This window comes from Taudactylus pleione, unplaced genomic scaffold (genome assembly GCF_031769625.1).
Source record: "Taudactylus pleione unplaced genomic scaffold, aTauple2 ptg000162l, whole genome shotgun sequence".
NCBI lineage: Eukaryota > Metazoa > Chordata > Amphibia > Anura > Myobatrachidae > Taudactylus > Taudactylus pleione.
In genome coordinates this window covers 8,569,182-8,590,223 of record NW_028284564.1, presented here as the reverse complement: position 1 = coordinate 8,590,223, position 21,042 = coordinate 8,569,182, and the positions used below count along the sequence as shown (strand labels likewise).

General features: G+C 43.4%; 1 protein-coding gene across 1 annotated transcript in view; it reads left to right on the top strand.

The window, feature by feature from the left end:
- Nucleotides 1–21,042, top strand: part of CUNH5orf63 (chromosome unknown C5orf63 homolog) — a 60,961-nt gene that overhangs the window by 14,908 nt on the left and 25,011 nt on the right. Inside the window, exon 2 of the mRNA XM_088475166.1 lies at nt 15,485–15,592. Within this exon, the coding sequence (XP_088331292.1) occupies nt 15,485–15,592 (108 nt within the window). The remainder of the gene's footprint in view (nt 1–15,484; nt 15,593–21,042) is intronic.

Here is a 21,042-nt window from a genome sequence, read left to right as displayed (position 1 = left end):
GGCCCTGGCTCTTAAAGAGGCTATTTGTGCCCTGCTGGTTTCAGGGGTAATAATCCCCGTTCCTCTGGCCCAACAGGGAAGGGGTTATTATTCAAGTTTATTTTTGATTCAGAAGCCAAATGGGACTCATCGCCCTATTCTGAATCTGAAATCTCTCAACAGGTTTATCCATATGCCCAAGTTTCGTATGGAAACCCTACGGTCAATTATGCTGGCAATGGAGCCTGCGGATTTCATGGTTTCCTTGGACATACAGGATGTGTATCTGCATGTGCCTATTGCACACCAAAGGTTTCTGAGGTTTGCTGTTCATCAGCAACATTACCAGTTTCAGGCTCTGCCCTTTGGTCTGTCCACAGCCCCTCGGGTGTTTATCAAGATAATGGCAGTCATGAGGGCTCATCTCAGATGACAAGGAGTCAGGATACTGCCATACTTGGACGACCTCCTGATATTGGCGTAGTCTCCAGAGATGTTACAACGTCATCTCCTGCTGAACATTGCCTGTCTACAAGACCACAGCTGTATAGTCAATTGGAAAAAGACTTCTCTCTCTCCAACTCAACAGATGGTACATCTGGGGGTGATACTGGATAATCTGGCACAAAGGGTCTTTCTACAAGGAGACAAGATTTCTGCTCTACAATTGTGAGTGCGAAAATTGCTCCGCAATCGAAGAGTTTCAGTACACTTAGCAGTTCAGGTCCTGGGGTCCATGGTTTCCATCTTCAACATGGTGGCATATACCCAGTTACATTCCAGGCCTCCAGTGATGGATTCTGTCTCAGTGGGACGGTCAGTATCATCTGATAAAGTCTCAAATGATCCTCATCTCGCCAGAGGTTCGGCTCTCGCTCTCATGGTTGCTACAGACAGCCCATCTAAACAAGGGTCGCCCATTATGGATCCCAAATTGGGTTCTCCTCACCACGGACGCAAGTCTTTAAGGATGGGGTGCGGTGACAGGTCATCATACCTTTCAGGGAAGATGGATGGCTCAGGTCACCTGCCCATAAACATTTTGGAGCTTCGTGCAGTGCACAAGGCGCTCATTCTGGCACAGGACCTCCTTCAGGGCAGGCCAGTCCAGATTCAGTCTGACAACGTGACCATAGTAGCCTACATCAACCATCAGGGAGGCACACGAAGTCCGGCAGCCATGAGGGAAGTGGCAAACATTCTGGTTTGGGCAGAACACCATCTTCCAGCAATCTTGGCAATATTCATCCCAGGAGTCTCCCTCCTACCAAGGGTCGTCAGAAAATTCAAGCAAGAAGGCGGCAGGGTGATACTAATAGCCCCGGCTTGGCTCAGGCAACATTGGATCACCAATCTGACATGTCTATCCATAGACAATCCACTTCCTCTACGGCTAGATTTGCTAGGGCAGGGTCCCTGCCTGCATCCGGACCTACCGCGTCTGCCTTTGACGGTGTGGCACTTGAGTCTTCCGTCTTATAAGCCAAGAGTTTTTCTACTTCTGTGATTCAGACGATGCTCAGGACAGGAAAGCCTTCCTCTGCCCGCATCTACTTCAGGATTTGGCATTCCTTTTTTCAATGCGGTTCCCACAGAAAGTATGACCCTAAAGTTTTCAGGGTCTACAGAGTTCTTGCTGTCTTCGCCTGGCTACCTTGAGAGTTCAGGTTTCTGCATTGTCAGTTTGGTTCCAGCGCAGAATTGCTCCCCTGCCGGATGTTAGAACATTTTTGCAGGGTGTTCTCCGCCTTCAACCACCGTTTGTCCCTCCGGTGGCACCATGGGATTTATCCTTGGTTCTCAGGGCACTGCAGGCTTCTCCTTTTGAGCCCTTTGGCACAGTGGACCTCCAAATGGTTGACAGCAAAGACACCTTTCTCCTCGCTATCTCCTCTGCTTGCAGAGTTTCTGATTTGGCAGCGCTTTCATGTCGCTCCCCATATTTGATTTTTCACCAGAATAGAGCTGTCCTCCGTAGATGGGCGGGTAACCTTCCAATGGTGGTATCCCGTTTTGAACTGACATAAGAAATTGTAGTCCCGACCTTTCAGTCTTCAGACCTTTCTACAGGTGAAGCTTCCCTAGATGTGGTTCGAGCCCTTCGTATCTACGTGGATCGTACCAACTCCATCAGAAAATCAGATGCACTTTTTGTGTTATATGGTTTTCACAAGCGAGGCTGGCCAGCCAACAAGCAGACTCTGGCTCGCTGGCTTCGTATGACTATACAGTATCTCAGGTTTATACACAGGCTGATCTCCCGGTCTCTAACACGGTGACAGCACATTCAACTCGGTCTGTGGGACCATCATGGGCATTTAGGCATGGCGCCTCTGAGGAACAGTTGTGCAAGGCGGCCACGTGGTCTTCTGTCCACACTTTCATAAAATGTTATGCATTTGATACTTTTGCCTCCGAGGATGCTTCATTTGGATTCTCCTCTTGGCTCAGGACCATCTCAGCCCTTAAGGGAATTGCTTTAGGACACCCCCAAGGTAGTTCCTGTGGACCCTATGGGACCTGAAGAAGAAAATAAGAGTTATGGTAGACCTTTGTTAACTCATTTTCTTCGAGGTCCATAGGGGGTCCACAGGGCACCTGGCCTCAGTTGGGATCTGTTCCTTCTTGAAACTGATTCCCTCATCTTCATGAGAGTGTTTCTAGTGTAATTTGTACTTCCCTCTCCTGCCATTTAGGCTTGTTTACAAACTTAATGGCTGGGGGCGGGGTATATAGGTATATATGGAGGAGGACCAGTGCATTCTGGGAGCTAAAGCTTTGACTGTTTGGTGCCTGGATCTCTCCAACCACATACCCCCCCCCCCCCCAAGATAGTTCCTGTGGAGCCTATGGACCTCGAAGAAAAAGAGTTAACAAAGGTAGGTCTACCATAACTCTTATTTTACACACACCCTGTTGTGTATAGGAAACCGTAAAGTGAATGGCTGTGACTGCCTAGTGTGAAATAAATTTCAGATGCTTTTTTAGCGCTCATGCCATCAGCTGAGACTACAATGTTAAGCTGCATAAACAAAACACACAACGATTTTGTTACCAACGATTTTATGAACGAATTTCTGTCAGATTATCTGTCAGATTTTTTAAAGTGTAATAAAAGATTTTTTTGAACTACAAACGATTTTTGCATATTCCGTTAATGAAAATCATTCAGTTGACAAGTCTGACTGAACTACAAACTACAAACGTGAACGCGCATGAATGATAATGGTTCATCGTTTGACTCAGAAAGTGAACGATTTTTTCAAACGATTATCGTTAAACGATATTTAACGATAATCGTTCAAAAAATCGTTGTGTGTGTATGCAGCTTAAGGGGTAAATTTACTAAGATTCGAGTTTGTGTGAGTTTAGGCATTTTTTTCATCTCGCAAATTTACTAAAGACAAGCTCGAGTGAGTTTGAAGTGAGTTTTCTTTTTTCACTGTTAAAACTCATGTGAGTTTGCAAACTGGAAAAAATTCACCATTGGCCAAAATAGGGAGTACTTTAGATGAAAAGAAGCAACTCGCAAATTTACTAAGAATCAAGTTTCCAATCTCGTGTGAGATTGTAGCAAACTCACTGTGAAATAGAAGTTTCAAATAGACCACCTCCCGAGCTGTGAGTTTGGCAGAAACATACACAGATCATTGTGATTTGTGTATGTTTCTGCCTGTATATGTAATATAAGTGTTTTTATTTAAAAAAAAAATGACATAGTCCCCCCCCCCCCAAAAGTATAACCAGCCACAGACTTGCCAGCCAGTCCTGGTTCCTAAAATTATGGGGAACAAAATGAATAGGGTTCCACCGTAATTTAAGAACCAGCAGCAGGACCAGACCTGGTTTTAAAAATAGGTTGAAAAAAAATGGCGTGAGTTTCCACCTATTTTTAAAACCAGCTCCAGATCCTTTCTAGCGGGGTGACCCCTCCAATAAAGGGGTCTCCCTCTCTGATAGCCTGGGGCTATCCCCACCACCCCTGGGCGGTGGGTGGCGGGTTGATAGTGTAGGTGTAGTGTGTAAAAAATAGAATAATTCACATTGTCTTTACAGTGGAACTACAGGTCCCAGCAAGCCTCCCCCACATGCTGGTATTTGGAGAACCACAAGTACCAGCATGCGGGGCATTAAGGGCTCAATGGTACATGTAGTTCACCTGTAAAGAAATGTGTAAAATAACACAACACACGCCGTGAAAATAAAGATTTATTACTTTGCATACATACACATATATCATTAATGACAGCTCCGGGCTTGAGCTATCATTAGTGCTGGGGCGCCAGCCAATCGACGGCGGCTTCCATTAGCGGCCGCTTATTGGCTGGGACCCACGTGTGCTTAGCCAATGAGCAGCTCCTCCACGTGGGTCCCAGCCAATGAGCGACCACTAATGGAAGCCGCCGCTGATTGGCTGGTGCCCCAGCACTAATAGCTCAAGCCCATAGCTGTCATTAGTGATACTGTATCAATATGCTGTAACGTCTTGTTACAGTGTCTCCGGGGTGTTCTTTGGATTACTGCGGAGAACATCGTGGGACAAAAGGTGAGCTTTGGATCTTTTTTTACAAGTACTTCCATTGGATACTTTACATTGAGAAGGGGATGTGAACATCTGGAAGAAGGTGAGAATGTATGTATGTAATAAAACTTTTATTTTCACGGTGTGTGTGTCTTGTTTTTTTCTACACATTTCGTTACAGGTGAACTACAGTTACCAGTGGCCCCTTAATGCCCCGCATGCTGGTACTTGTGGTTCTCCAAGTACCAGCATGCGGGGGAGACTTGCTGGGACCTGCAGTTCTACTGACAATGTTGTTAATTCAATTTTAAACACTACACCTACACTATCAATCCACGGCCCAGGGCTATCGGCCTAGGCCAGGGGTGCCCTGGCGAGGGGGACCCCTTTAATGGAGGGGTCCCCAACTCCCCAGGGATCCCTGGCCTGGGCTGACTAGCCGTCAGGGCTGGTGCTACGGCTGGGGGGCCCGGTGAAAGGGCACCTTTGGCTGCTGCATCAGCCCCCCGCTAGAAAGGGTCCAGTGCTGGTTTTAATTTTAGGGGTACCCCTACGCAAATTTTTTACCCCTATAATTAAAACCAGGACTGGCCCTGCAGCCTGGTGCTGGTACCTAATTTACGGTGGTACCCTACTCGTTTTGTTCCCCGTAATTTTAGGTACCAGGTCAGGCTGGCAAGTCCAGGGCCGGTTAAGCTTTAGGGGGGGGGACCTTATGTCATTTTTTTTTATAAATTATTTAACCTGTTTTTTACAGGTCTTAACACACAAGCAGCTTACACATATCTTATGGTGCATACACACGATCAGATTTTTCCTTCAGATATGAACGATAACAATTTAAAAATCGTTCAGTCGTTCATATCTGAAGGAAAATCGTTCATATCTCACATGCCTGAACGATGGACGATCAACGATGTGCGTTCCCGTTTGTCAGATAACTATATCTGACATCTGATGGGTTTGCAGTCAGACTTGGACGATTCCATTCATTTTAATGCAGTCAAAAATCGTTCAATCGTTCAAATCGTTCAAAACTTTGGTAAAATCGTTCAAATCGTTTAATCGTTCAATCGTTCATCTGACAAATCTGACAAGTCTGACAATTACTGATATGTGCAGGCTGCTTGCTCGGGTGAGTTTGGAAGGGAGAAAACACTGCAATCTTGGGTGAGTAATCTCCCCTAAACTCTCCTTAAACTCTCCTTAAACTCTCCTTAAACTCACCTCTAAACTCTCCTCTAAACTCGCAATTTGGAAGAAAAAACTTGATCTGCTTCACCATCGAAAAACTCACTTGCAGCTAAACTCACTTCTTAGTAAATTTGCGAGTTTGATAAGGGAAAACTCACCCGAGTTTTGGCGAAACAAAGTGAGTTTAAAAATCTAAAAAACTCGACCAAACTCGAATCTTAGTAAATTTACCCCTTAAAAAGAAATGTCCTATATCATCAGTGTAACTCTTAATTATTTTTCTGCTATTCATCAGGGCCATCTCCCTGCATTTCATCAGCTTCATCCCCCCTGCGTCTCTCCTACACCACCACCCGCAGTCTCTTCAGCATCATCTTCCTGTGATTCACAAGCATCAGCCCCCCCTTGCATTTCCATGTGTCTCTCCAGCTTTACCCTCTTGTGTCCTTCCAGCAGCTTCCTGCCCTGCATCCCCCACCATCAGCTCCCTGTCCGTGTCCCACACCAGCAGCCTCCTGCCCCTGTGTCTCCTCCCATCAGCAGCTTATCCCTCCATGTCTATCTAGCAGAATCTCCCTGCCACTGTCTCTTCTCCCACCAGCAGCTTACCCCACCCCCGTGTCCCTCTAGCAGCAGCTCACCCTAGTGACTGCATCTATGTGCCTGCTCTGCCCCTGCTCCTCTCTGCGGCTCCTCAGTGTACTATGCAGCAGCGGTGATGGCATGACATTACATACGCAGTGCCACGAAAGGAGCTGGGGCCACTCACCTTGGGGACACAGGCCCTCAAGGTGACTGGCATGCAGAGGAGGAAGAACATGGAGCCGGAAATCGAGGAAGGGGAGGCAGCCGCCGCTAGACCGAATGATACTCTGTGGAACCTCTGTGCAGAACTAGTTCCAGCTACCATTAGAAGTGACTGAACCCAATTCCGGCCCACTTTAACCCCTGATCAAGCCTATGAAAGACTAATGGCTTGTCAGTCGCTGTAAATGTTTTTTTCTTAAGTGATGGGACTAGAATAGTTTGTTGTACTGCACAGTTGATTCTCGTCCAGGGCACATGAAAAATGTATAGAAGCTGTATGCCTGTAGCTGGCGCTCTGCCTTGTAGCCCAGTTTCTTACTAATTACCCCCAAATTCAGGGTTACAGTCATGATCTAGACTGTCCGTCATCTCCACATTCCAATCTGCCTGTCTCAACTACATGAATCAATGCCTTTATCTTTAATAAGCACTGTGCTTATGTAGTATAATATTCTGCTTTTTCCTGCTATATCCTAACAAAGCAGCAGCTTTAAGAACATTAAAAGGCCATTATACTGAAAGCTCACTCTTTGGGCCATTTTAATACGTGTTAGAAGGAAAAAGCATATGCTGCTGTAGCGATTGTTCATGCCTAGCTTTTGCCTCCTTTGTCACTTAATGAGAGTGTGCAGCTTTATCGTGGTGGTTTATAATGCACAGAGAAAAGGAATTTATAGAAAGCGATTGTATGGTGTGGCGCTTTCTGTCTGCATTGTTTTGGCAGGCAGGGGGTTAAATGAAAAGTGGTATGAAAGACAATTTTTTGTTACTCACTTTTAAAAAGAGTTTTAAAGTAGTTCAACCAACCCAAAGTAACAAGGAAGCGAGATTGGTGGAGGTTCCTTGTTTGTTTCACTAATTGCTGTATGCATTATTATTACCTTTTTATTCTTTTGTACCTGGATCTTGAAGAACTTTTGTCTTGAATGAATAATTGCTGTGTGGGAAAGGGCTCGTAACCATGTTTACCCTTCTGGTTTATTAGTGCATGCATTTCAGGTGTAAAGAGGCCACAAATACAAACACTATTGAGTGACTGCAGATCTGTATGTATTTTCTTGTGCTGTTAATAATCACCTTAGAAATGAAGCACACCCACAACTAACGCTTTGTGTGCCTAGTGCCATCCAGGAGCAGTGTCTTCTCCAAAATCCTTCAAACGTGTGCATGTAAAAAGGGAAAGTATTTCAGTGTCAGAGTAGCAACAGGCCAGGTAGTCAACTGTAAAATGTCTATTAATAATGTAATCCTGAAGAAGGGGTTTGCCCCCCCCCCCCCCGTCTGCTCTCTGCTTACATCAATACACGTGCTCCTCATGGGGTAAATGTCTGTTGCTTGCAATTAGGCAGCAGTCATCTGATTGTAAATGACCAGGAAAGCTCACCAGATAGTATTTTAAATTAATGTCTCTCTACTGACATTAGAGAATGATAAGCTTGTACAGTAGCTCTTCCATGTTTGTCTGCTAATTTCTCCGCTAGGGTTGGGTACATTATGTCGGTAAGAAGAACATTGTAGTTCTTGTTGGCACCATAATCTTGGCACCACAGTGTTGACCACATTAAAATGCTAATTAAAGCCTTTTGAATGCTGTTAGCTGTATAACTGTAAGTATGCTAGCATAGCAGCAAGGTTCCTACGTCCAGGATGTCCAAAGTTCCTGTTCAATTCACCCCCCTGCCTCAGTGGGCTAACAGTTGATGCTTCAAGAACCCACGTCATGGATTATAATGTATCAATACAGCAAACAGTGCAAGTGTAATCAGAACAACAATAACCACCGTTTCCCAACGCACTTACACTGCTCCCTGTATTCATTCAGATCTTTATTTAATTCCCAATGCACTTGCACTTCTCCCTATATTCAATCAGATCTTTATTTAATTCCCAATGCACTTGCACTCCTCCCTATATTCAATCAGATCTTTATTTAATTCCCAACGCACTTGCACTGCTCCCTGTATTCAATCAGATCTTTATTTAATTCCCAATGCACTTGCACTGCTCCATGTATTCAATCAGATCTTTATTTAATTCAAACAAACATCGAAATGTAATTCTTCACGAACAGAGGCTGGCAGTATGTGCTCCGTGGGGCTTCATACATTTATGAATTGTCCCGTGATCCCTTGGCCTTGGGAAAAAGGAGATCTATTAGAGTGTGCCTGGAGTCTACTGCGTATGTGCAGAACGCCGGAAAAATGGCCGCGGCGGCTATTTTCCGGCGTTCTGTGCATGCACAGTAAACTCTGGGCACTAGAGTGTGCCCGGAGTCTACTGCGCATGCGCAGAACACCGGAAAAATGGCCGCGCTGACACCCACCGTGGGACCACGGATAGGTAAGTTTAAAATAATATGGGTGCAGGGTGTGCGGTGCGGGGCCCCCCTGGACTTGGGGGCCATGTGCCCCGCACACACTGCACCCATTATAGATACGCCACTGCATGACAGTCTGTTTTCACCTGACTAACCCTTTATCCAATGGTAGCGTTGGTTGTGGTCAGCTGACAGTGTCCTCCAATGGACTGCTACCTTAGGGTATATAACCGGGCTTTGGACAACAGGAAGTTGCCTGTACAACGTCGTTACTTCCAGTGTTAACTGGCTGTTGCACCATTCCAGGTTCCAAGCTCCGTTCCTTCTAGTGACTTATTGCTAGTGTTTTCACACGGTGTGTGTACTCAGAATGTCTTCTGTTTACAATTTATTAAGAGTCATCTTCTGTGCTAGCTCCGCAGATGAATCCTCAGCGTGTGTACTGAGTTCATCATTCAAGTACCATCTCGTGATACCATTCTCCTGTGCTGTGTCTGAGACCACAGTGTGTGTACTTAGTACATCATTCAAGTGCCATCTCGTGATGCCATTCTACTATGTCAGTGCTGTGTCTAAAGCCACAGTGTGTGTACTTAGTACATCATCCAAGTACCCGCTCATTATACCATCTCCTGTGCCAGCATTGCGACTGAAACCACTCAGTGTGTGCTCTGTACATTACTTCAATACTATCCTCCAATATCTTTCTCCTGTGCTTGCCCTTTGGTAGTTTTCTTCCATTTTTTCCCACTTGTGCTGGATACCTGACCAAAGGGCCGCAACCTGCCTACTGGGTGCAGCTTAAGCCCAAATCCCACTTGGAGGGGTCACTGGTGAACACCTCCCAGTAGGTTAGACTCCGCGCCTTTGGTCAGGTCTCGCCCACATTCGGTACTGGTGGATGAGGAAGACACTAATCCAGGCCCCTCGCCTCCTGTTCCCCCCTCAGTTTGGGTCCACGTCTTCTAATCTCGTGGCGGAGAATCATCTTAGCCAGAGCTTACACAATGGGCAATGGTGGAAGTGTCACTTATAGCCATCCTTTCCTTTATCTGCAACTTCAACTTTATTCTTAACTGTTATGGAATAGACATAGGAGTGATCATTACTTTCTCTTTGCAACTCCTAGAGGATTCTTTATCCTAATATATGTCCATTAGATCAGAGCAATTACATTAATACAATTAAGGATACATCTGGAACGGATCTTAATTATTTTCAATTTAAAAATGGATTATATTTGGCTATTTTACAGGTGCTAATTAGATTACCTTTCATTCCCCTATTTCTCATCTCCTTTATCAGGGTGAGTCATAAATCACAGTAACATTCCATCTTGATACCATTTTGTATTATAATGTAATGAATTAATTAATGTTATTGATATTTACATTTAAGTATAAATACTCCTTTTAAATGTAACTATTTTCTGTGTTTGGATAAATAGTCTGCATTTGTCGCAGCTGTTGGTGAATAACTGCGCTGTGCATACTGATTGATCATAAATACTTACATAGTGATTGGAGCTGACAGTCCCTACATGCTTCTGATGAAATCACTGGGAATAGTGATGATCTGCATCAAGCTGTATAATTTAGGTTATTCTGAAAACTATTTTTTGTAGCTATTTTATGTTACTGGACAGTGTAATCTTTGTAATGGGATAATATAAGGTCATTAAATCGTTTTTTATTTTTGTATTCTTTCGCCAGCAGTGAAGAGCATAATACTCACATTTAAGTAATCAAACACTCTATTTTATATACCTAATTATGAACTTCTAAAACAACTAGTTCATAATTTATAAGTGTAGGAATACAGAAAAGACTTTCGCCCGAGAACTGTGCAGGTATTTTTCACTAACTGGCCTCTGGGACTATGGCCCTGATTCAGAGGTGGATGCATTTAAAACATCAGGAGCAAGCACCGGATGTTATAAGCCTGTGTATGCATCAGAAATGCACTACATATACGTCCCGATGGTTACCGCCGGGTTACACAGATCGGAATTGCATGACTGGGGGGTGCAATATATCTTCTAGATATATCGCATCTGTCGGTGTGTACGGGTGACCACCCGACTAGCCCGTTATGCTGGCCACTGGAACCCCCGATAATTATGTCATAACTGGGCAGGCAAATTGAAATGCCCGGGAAGTTTCAATTTCTGGCCAGACATATAGAGCAGCCTATTGGCAAGTGGGTATGGTTTCCAAATTGGTCAACCAAGTATGTACTTTACATTACAGATCTCCTAGTTGTTCCACAGGTGGAGATAATTATTTTAATTGTAATACTGAGGAGGAGATCTGTAAAACGTGCTATTAAAGGAGTTTGAACGTGCTGAGGACTGGAGTTTGGAAACACTGGTCTAGTGAGGGACACAGAACTAAACAAGATGGTTTTACACCCTTGCCTGACTCTAAAGCTGGGTACACACCTAAAACATATATCTGCAGTTGATGGTTGTTCATACACACCGAACAACCACCATTTCACATCTGGCCGCCCGTACACACAGCACGATGCCCCAATATATCTGTTATCATGAAATATAAGTGAATAGAAATAAGTGAACAGGGACTGATTGGAGTCAAAGAGATGTCAGAACAGTGATTGACTCCAATCAGTCCCTACTCATCCCTATTCAGTTTTGAGTGGATGACACGCGTTGAGAGCTCTGTTCTACTATTTGCACTTTATCCAGATAAGCAATTGATTGCGGATGACAGCTCGTAGCTTGAACACTACTGGAGCGCACAAAGCCGGCTAGTGGAACGCAAACTTGCAGTTCCTATGGCGACGGCTGGAAGGTGCCCCGGAAGTTCAGCGATGACTGCATCCGGTGGGAGGTGCGAGCACTCGTGGTGCGCGGTGATGGAAGATGGCCACTGGTGGGGTATTTATTGGTGGGGTAAGTGTTGCCTATGGCTGTATGTATTTTGTCCTGATGACGGGGTGGTAACCTCGAAAACGTTTGATACAATACATCGTTTTTGTCTATTTGCTGTCTCCGAGTGCCAGTCTATATTCTCTCTCTTTCTCTCTCTCTCTCTCTCTATATATATATGCGTTCCTGCTAGTCTGTTTTAGCGGGGCGCGGTGCCCTGCCCTCCAGAAGGGGGGCAAAAAGCGCCCTGCCCTCACAGCCTACGGGTGCCATCTTCATCCACGGGTCGCAGTGTCCCGCGGGTGGAGAAATGTGTGGTAACCCGGTCACCGCCGGAGAATAGACGCCTGGCGCATGCGCCCGGCATCTATTCTCCCTGTCTGCAGCGCTTGGGTGCTGCCCGGCGTGTCCGTAAGTGTCGGGCACGCCCCCAAGAGTGACGAAAGGGGGACGTGCCTTATAGCCACGCCCCCTTTTCAGGCAGGCGCGCGCACAAAGGTGCCCTCTCTAGCTCCGGCGCCCTGCCTGCCGCAGGAGCTAGAGTGAACACTATATATAATACATATATATATATATATATATATAATTAAGGCATTCATTACCCCTGAGAAAGTCCAGGAGATGAGACATAGCTCCATCCAGATAAAACGCGTTGAATACATTTGCTGGTCAGCTTTCTTCAGATAAGCTGTTTTTCTATTGTTCAATGTACGGGCATTTATGTACATACAGTACTTGTGTTATCTTAAAAGCATATTGCACTATGTATGTTTGTTTTAATATTTTATATGTTTTGGAGTTCTATTAAATCTATAAAAAATCATATTGTGGATGACTTCGTTCTGGACCTATACAGGATTTTGAGATTAGTCTGCTCATTTAATCCATATGGTATGAGTTCACCTATAAGCTTCATTCAATTCACACTGGTGGCACTAGCACATTATTGCACTAGGAGGTGCCCTTGTCTTTTACTATATTTCAGATCGGAGGAGCTTGGCCGTCCTCTATGTGGATTTTCCTATGCACTTTTATACCTTTTTGAATTCATTATATTTTTGTTGTATACGCTAATTGTTTTATATACTTATATACTGTATGTGTATAGCGTTCCTGCTAGGCTGTTTTAGCGGGGCGCGGCACCCTACCCTCCTTCTGGAGGGCAAAAAGCGCCCTGACCTCACAGCCTGCGGGTGCCGTCTTCACCCACGGGTCGCAGTGTCCCGCGGGTGGAGAAATGCGCATGCGCCCGGCATCTATTCTCCCTGTCTGCAGCGCTTGGGGGTTGCCCAGCGTGTCCATAAGTGCCGAGCACGCCCCCAAGAGTGACAAAAAGGGGACGCGTCTTATAGACATGCCCCCTTTCCAATGGCCATGCCCCCTTTTCGGGCGCGCGCACAAAGGTGCCCTCTCTGACTTCGGCGCCCTGGCTGCTGCCGGAGCTAGAGTGAACACTATGTGTGTGTGTGTATATATGTATGTGTATATATATATATATATATATATATATATATATATGCATTGTCTGTACTGTTAATAAAACTGTTGTCTTGTGTGCTCATTTGTTTCTGTACTTTGTAAGGCGCTGCGGAACCCTTGTGGCGCCATATAAATAAAGGATGATAATAATAATAATAATATATCTAACATTGACAATCTTGTTACAATGGCACCTTTCAAGGCATGGGATATATAGTATTAGGCAGCAAGTGTACAGTCAGTTCTTGAAGTTGATGTGTTGGAAGCAGGAAAAATTGGCAAGTGTAAGGATCTCAGTGCCAAATTGTAATGGTTAGTTGACTCTGACAGAGTAACTCCGAAATGGAAGGTCTTGTGTTCTGTTTCCAGTATGCAGTGGTTAGTACCTATTAAAGTGGTCCAAGGAAGGGCAATGGGTGAACCCGACAACAGGTTCACGGGTGCCCAAGGCTCCATTGATGCTTGCTAGATACAAAGGATAGTCCTTCTGGTCCAATCCCACAGAAGAGCTAATATACCACAAATTGATGAAAAAGTTAATGCTGGTTATGATAGAAAGGTGTCGGAACACACAGTGCATTGCAGCTTGCTGCATAGCCGCAGACCAGTCGGTGTGCCCATGCTTACCCCTTTCAACTGCCAATGGTGTAGACAATAGGCACATGAGTGTTAAAACTTGACCATGGAGCAATGGAGGAAGGTGGCCTGGTCTTATTAATCTTGTTTTCTTTTACATTATGTGGATGGCGGGGTGCATGTGTGCCGTTTACCTGGGTAAGAAGGCAAGCAAGTGGAGGCAGTATGATGCTCTGGGCAATGTTCTGCTGGGAAATCTTGGTCCTGGCATTAATGTTGATGTTACTTTGACAAGTACCACCTACCTAAACATTGTTACAGATCAAGTACATCCTTACATGGCAATGGCATTCCTTGATGGCAGTGGCCTCTTTCAGCAGAACAATGCGCCCTGCTACACTGCAAATATTGTTCAGAAATGGTTTGAGGAACATGTGAAAGAGTTCAAATCTCAATCTGATCGAGTATCTGTGGGATGTGCTGGAAAAAAGTCAGAGCCATAGAGGCCCCATCTTGCAATTTATGATGAGATACTGTGTATATCAGGGATACCCCAACAGGTCCTGTTTTGTAGATTTCTTGAATCATGCACAGTTGAGTTAGTCTAGTTTGCTGGGTCATTAATTATCTCACCTACTTCCACAGACAGAAACCCTCAAAACATGATCTGTTGGGGGTACTGGAGGGTTGAAGCTGATAACCATTGCATGCATATCAACCTCTGGCCATTAGTGGAGAAAATAGAGACCATCTATGTTTGCCAAACTTCAATAGTCAATGCCCATCCCTAGTCCACAACCAATGCAGTGTAGAAACTAGCAGACAAACGTGGTAGAAGTATAAGTTTATCAATTTATTATTAACTCATTATTACCCCATACTCACAGTCTTTGGGTATAAGAGCTTTGGTTATACCATGAATGGAGCCTGACCCCTCGGGGAAAGTTAGCCCTGGTGCTACCTGGTCTCAAGCTAGATGGAATCATGGCTGAGGACCCCCACACTGCGGGCATGATATGGTTCCACCAGCCCAGGCTGGCAAAGCCCAGTCCTGGTTATCCTAAAATCAGGAAGTGCCCATTTATTCCCATGATTTGAGATAACCAGCTGAAAGTTCCAATGCTGGTTAAAAAGTGGAGGGTACCCCCATGCAATTTTTTTTTTAATTCTTTATTTTAAATATTTTTTTAACATGCAGAAGTAGGCAGACTGTGTCCACTTACTTCTGAGACATCAGAAAATCATTCAGTTGGATTCAAAAGTTCAGGTGGCTGGTCTGATGAAAAAAATGTGGATAGAAGAGTATGGAGAAACATTTCATGATCGTTTAGTTGGTTAGATAATCATACAGTTTGATGAAAAGCTGGCCAGCTTGTTGTAAAGTGAAGACCTCTAATAATAATACAGATATGTAAGTGAAGAACACCTAGGGTATATTTACTAAAGTGCGGATTTATAGAAGTGGAGAAGTTGGCCATAGCAACTAATCAGATTCTAGCTATTATCTTCTAGAAGGTGCTAGTTAAAGTTAAGTAGAATCTGATTGGCTGCCATGGTTAGCTTCTCCTGTTGCCTCCACTGGTCGGCTAGGGGTGAGGACAATTTTAGCTTTTATTTACACCACCGCTGAGGCCATTAATTTGACAATTTTGCTGATTATGATTGGGCAATAAGAAGACACTGTGCACATTTTTTCATTCTCTTTCTATTCTCGTAACAGATGTTCCATGTGAGACATTTGCAGCAAATAAAGTGTTCAACACAGCAGGTGTTAAAGAGATGCTATATGTCACAGAAAGATAGACCAGTGCTCACTCTATTTACAAAGGTAGGTGATAAAGTCCCTGCACTTACACACAGAAGATGGTATGGCAATATTTTCTGCTATTTCCTGTGGTTTAGAGGGTTAGTGAGATGATCTTCGTGTCTAAGAGCCTAATGCAACTGAAAACGTTTGATTTGTCCTTTATTTTTTTACCTGGTACTTTATTATTATTTTTTGAATCTCAGCAGCTCCTGTTCATTGATGGCGTTTAGTAATTGTGATAAAATAACATTACAATGCATAGCATTGTAGTGAAATATCTAACCATGTCCAAGTTACTATGTGGCTAATGGTTAATGGAATCTATACTCCTATTCACACTAACCAATGAATTATTGGTGAATAAGGACATACCTAAACATTTAAAATATTTTGTTTATTTTTATTGAAAGGAACAATGCTTGACTACAAGAACTGGCTACCAAAGTAGATTTTTTATGTTTATTTTTGCATTTCTATCAAAATACTATTTGCCATGTGCTACATGTATGTATAAAAATGTGTTTTTTCCCCATATGCAGATTTGTACGCAACATGCACCTGCCCGTATCCATATGCTTGGTTTGATTAAAGTGATCATCATCTTCAATGTGCATTGTACCCGCCCTATACTAGGTGCAAAGCATACGTCTGAAAGCAGGTGTATTTATGCTTAGGTCAAACTTTGCATAGCCTGCAGTTGTGGCTACACTCCCCCACTGAACTTTTCCTGCATGAGAATGCCCCATCACAGCTTAGTAACTTTCTTCAGTCATAAGCGTGTATGACTACGCAATGCCTGGGGTTATGTGTATACAGTGCTGCTCTGACCCGCATGTATCTTGTCATTTGGGTGTAAACACACTATTATTATATGCTGCTTTTGAAAGTGTAAATTATGCCCAATTTGTGACCAAATATTCACCAGTCTTTGTTCACAATTTACAGTTGGATTTATGTCTATTTGAGTAAGGTATGCATTTCCTTACCGTACATGTACATCAGAATGCTGATGCATATCTATGTATGTACATTTTTTTTGTATTGTTGACCTGCATCTCTGTAAGACTGGAGAAGCAGGATAGGGGAGGGTGTGCCAGCTTGGACCAGGTACAGTACTGGAGCGTTTACGTAATTGCAACACGATTAGATTTGATTGCATCCACAGATATACTTTTTATGAGACCTATCTCTTGTCATCATTGCAACAATATGCAAAACGATTGTTGTTCTACATTGGTTGCTATGGGCAATATCTCCACTTCTAAAAACTCTCACTTTAGTAAATTTACCCCCTATAATGCAAAATATATATACGAAAAAGTGTTAAACTTAATGGGGTCAATTCAATTAGAAGTGACTTAGTCGCATCTGCGAGTGAGTGAGGCTATTTGCTGCACTTACGGTACTGCTGGACTAGTGGATTTTTGTTTGCAACTCCATAGGGCTGCATACAAAAAAATCACGAGTCTGGAGTGAGATCGGGCTGCGAGGGTGGCAAGTTGCAGGGCCGCTGGTGGCGTTTCCACGCTTCCCCCATCGCACCTAACTGATTTGACACCAATACTTCATGGTGAATTTAATTTTATTATTGAAAAATACGTTGAATCTAATATTTTCATTTGACATCATAGTGGACATTCCACATACTACAGTTCTTACAAGGAAACATTTGACACAAATTATACATTTGTAACAAGAAAATAAGGTGCAAAACTGGTTGACAGTGTTGTGTGATTTCAGAATTGTTTTAAGACATTTCCAGCGCAGGTGTACTAATTATGCTCTTCTAAGCACCAGCAAATCAACCTGCTTGTCTAGAATTTATTAGCGATGCAGATGGTCTCAAATTAAAAAGAGAGCGTGCACTGCAAATGTAAAAGAGAGAAGGTATGTGACGGTGGAACGTATCTTGCTTGACAGCTGTTTTCCTCAAGATTTCTTATGATACTACAGTGTGTCATTTTTCCAGTTGCGCATAAAACCGCAAGTCTATTGAGAATTACTTCTAAAATTGACAATTTTGACAGCTTTAATATGTATAATTTGTCAAATATGAAATTAAAATTTTTACATTGGTTATTATTCTTGGCCCTTGTCAAGTATTCAAAATAACTTGGTTTTGGGAGCTGGCGCCAGCTGCTTAGGTAATGTTGGTAAGGGGTTTTATTCTACATCTGGAGATATGTCAGAGCCATCACTTTAAATTTATGGAATCTAAGAAAAAAAGGTTTATGGATCACCGCTTATGATATTTATTTACTGACTCCTCAAACTTATCTAGAGGCTTGTTGGCAGCACTAGTGTTTTATAAATGTATCATTTCTTATTAAATATCATCTCTTGAAAACAACTATGCAAATCAACATTGAAGAATAGTTTTCCCTTAAACTTCAGAATTATTTTTGTGCACAATTTTAACATTGAGCTTAATGATATTTTTTTATTTAAAAAATAAACTGTAAACTTCTAGTGTAAATACATCTCTATTTATTGTTATTATAGTGCTGTTTTTATATATTTAGTTTTATAGTGCTATTATTATAGCCCATTTTTTATAATTTTATTGTTATTATAGTGTTTTTTCATATATTTTTATTGTTATTATAGAGGACCCCAGCGCTGTTGAATACTTTTCATAAATGTACACTGCCAGTAGTAAATCAGAAAATGCTATTTATTTAATTCACTGAAGCAAATATCCCTACATAATTTTTTTTTTTTTAGTCTCTTTATACTGTTGTCATATATATACACATGACAAAAAGATTGGCTCTGCATCTGAACGTGTTCTAATCTTCACTTGACTTATAACTTTAATAGGCTGTAATCAGAGGGAAATAAATCCATTTTTCTCCTGTCTAAGATTTAAATTTAAATAAGTAAAGCTAAATTGACAAAGCATGACAACAAAATATCAGATGAAAAATGGAGTTTGCAATGCGGACAATATTTTTATACATCTATAAACAATTTATTTTCTGAAACACTCAATTTTTTAATAATAAAGAGCAACAAAATACCATTTAATTTCCAACGTCAATCCAGAACTCTTGCCTCAATAAAGCAAGACTTTGTTCTTTCTTTCCACTTAGTCGGTGTAGGAAGGGCAGAATTACTATTACTATCGTCCTTTAATTATAGAGAGCAACACCGTATAAGAGGCATTCAAAAAATACAATAGAAACATAACAAGGCACAAGCAATATACATGGCAGTCAATAATTACATATCTATAGTCACTATAACTATGAATACAGTCCTGATTTACACAGTACCCCAGTTGATGTGTTCAGCAGGCAGATTCAGAGCCACTGCAAAAACAATACCGAATGGGAAGGAAATGAAAGTAAGTAAAAGAAAAGTACACAGGGAAAGAAATTGCAACACTTGAGATCTTACAATCTGTAGGGGAGTGGCAGTCAGACATGGGTTACACAAATGGGTATATCGCCATTAGCTTAGAATATTTATAACACTTTTATTCATGAGCAAGTTATAGTTTTGGTAAATTACAATATTGTGTTTTATGGAATCTAATGTGTTTCCGTTTTATAAGGACATTGAGGGCACAGTTTCAGCAACACTTTGCAATACCTTGTAACTAGAAAATATATATGCTCTTGTCTTTTGCCCCATATCTTATACTAGCTGATGTACCTGGGTAGACCTTGTTTCTATTTCCATCTCACCAATCCAGTAACACTCTAATCCTTCACCTCTATCGTAATGCATCCCCTCCCTCAGTGCTAAAGTAAGACATTACCCTCTCTCACCTGTGTACTAACACATTCCACTCTCTCACCTGTGTACTAACACATTTCATTCCCTCACCTCTGTAGTAACACATTAACCCCGCTCACCCATGTAGTAACACATTCACCTCCCTCTCCTGTTTTGTAACACATTCCTTTCCCTCATCCTGTAGTAACACATTAGATATTCCCCTCCCTCACCTGTGTAGTAACACACTCTCTTCCTTCACCTCGATAGTAACACATTCACAAAATGGAAATGAGATGTGAGGTTCAGGGATGGGAAAGTAGGTGAGGAAGGGGAGGTCTTCAACAAATGACATCAAAATATATGGTTCAAGAGCAGGCCTTGTGGACAGGGGCGTAGTGAGGGAGGTTCCAGTGGAGCGCAAACTTCAGGCGCTGCGCACTGTGCCTGCTGGCTTGCTGTAGAGTCTAACCGGCAGCTGTCTAAGCTGACAGCCTGCCGGGTGCCAGCTTAGGAGGTACTTCCGTCTTGTGCATAGGAGGCCCCGGGGGTTAGAGTAGCAGAAAAAGGGCAGCGGCAGTGGCATAACGGCCCCTGCAGCAGCTTTTGGGTGCCTGGAGCCATTGCTTCCCCACTGCAAATGTGAACGCTGGCCTCTGAAGTGATCAGAGGCTAAGGAAGCCTCCAATCGCTTCAGAGGCCAGCGTTCCCAGTGATGCAGTGCAGCGGGTGACGTCATGACATCACCCACACGATGAGGAGCTTGCCCGGCCGCGCCTGCTAGGTTTAGTTAGATCTAGTCAGCGCGGCAGCAGGAACGACAGCCCGGACGACGGCTGCGATGTATTAGGTAAGTACAGGGGGGGGGGCACTACTTTAAGGGACAGAACTACAGGGGCACTACTTTAAGGGGCAGAACTACTGGGGCACTACTTTAAGGGGCACAACTACAGGGGCACTATTTTAAGGGGCAGAACTACAGGGGCACTACTTTAAGGGGCACAACTACTTGGGGCACTGCATATGGGCACCTGTACAGGGGGCACTGCATATGGGAACCTATACAGGGGGCACTGCATATGGGCACCACTACAGGGGGCACTGCATATGGGCACCACTACAGGGGGCACTGCATATGGGCACCTATACAGGGGGCACTGCATATGGGAACCACTACAGGGGGCACTGCATATGAGCACCACTACAGGGGGCACTGCATATGGGCACCACTACAGGGGATACTGCATATGGCACAGCTATAGGGGGCATTGCTTATGGACACAACTATAGGGGGCAATGCATTTGGGCCCCTCTACCGAGGGCCCTGCATAAGGGGTACTACTACAGGAGTGATACGGTAGGAGACTGGAAAGCTGGGGCAGGAGGATGGAGAGACGGGGAAGAAGGCGGAATATATTTAGCCCTTCATGCCCCACTTTGATGCTGCCCCATATCTTTATTTTTACTTCTCTTTACTTTAATCCCATATGGACCCGCCTCCTCCCTGGAACACTTGAGGGGGGACGCCATAGCACGCACGTGCTCCGGGCGCCCTGGCTACACGCTACACCTCTGCTTGTGGAAGTTACTACTGTAGGTGGATATTTACTTGGGTGGACGTTCTGGATACATTTTTATAATTGAAATCTTTAACAACAAATGTGCCGCAGTGCATCTTCATTCCGTTTTTACTGTGAAATGACACAGTACTTTTTATATTAGAAAGGTGTCACTGACCTAAACTGTTTATT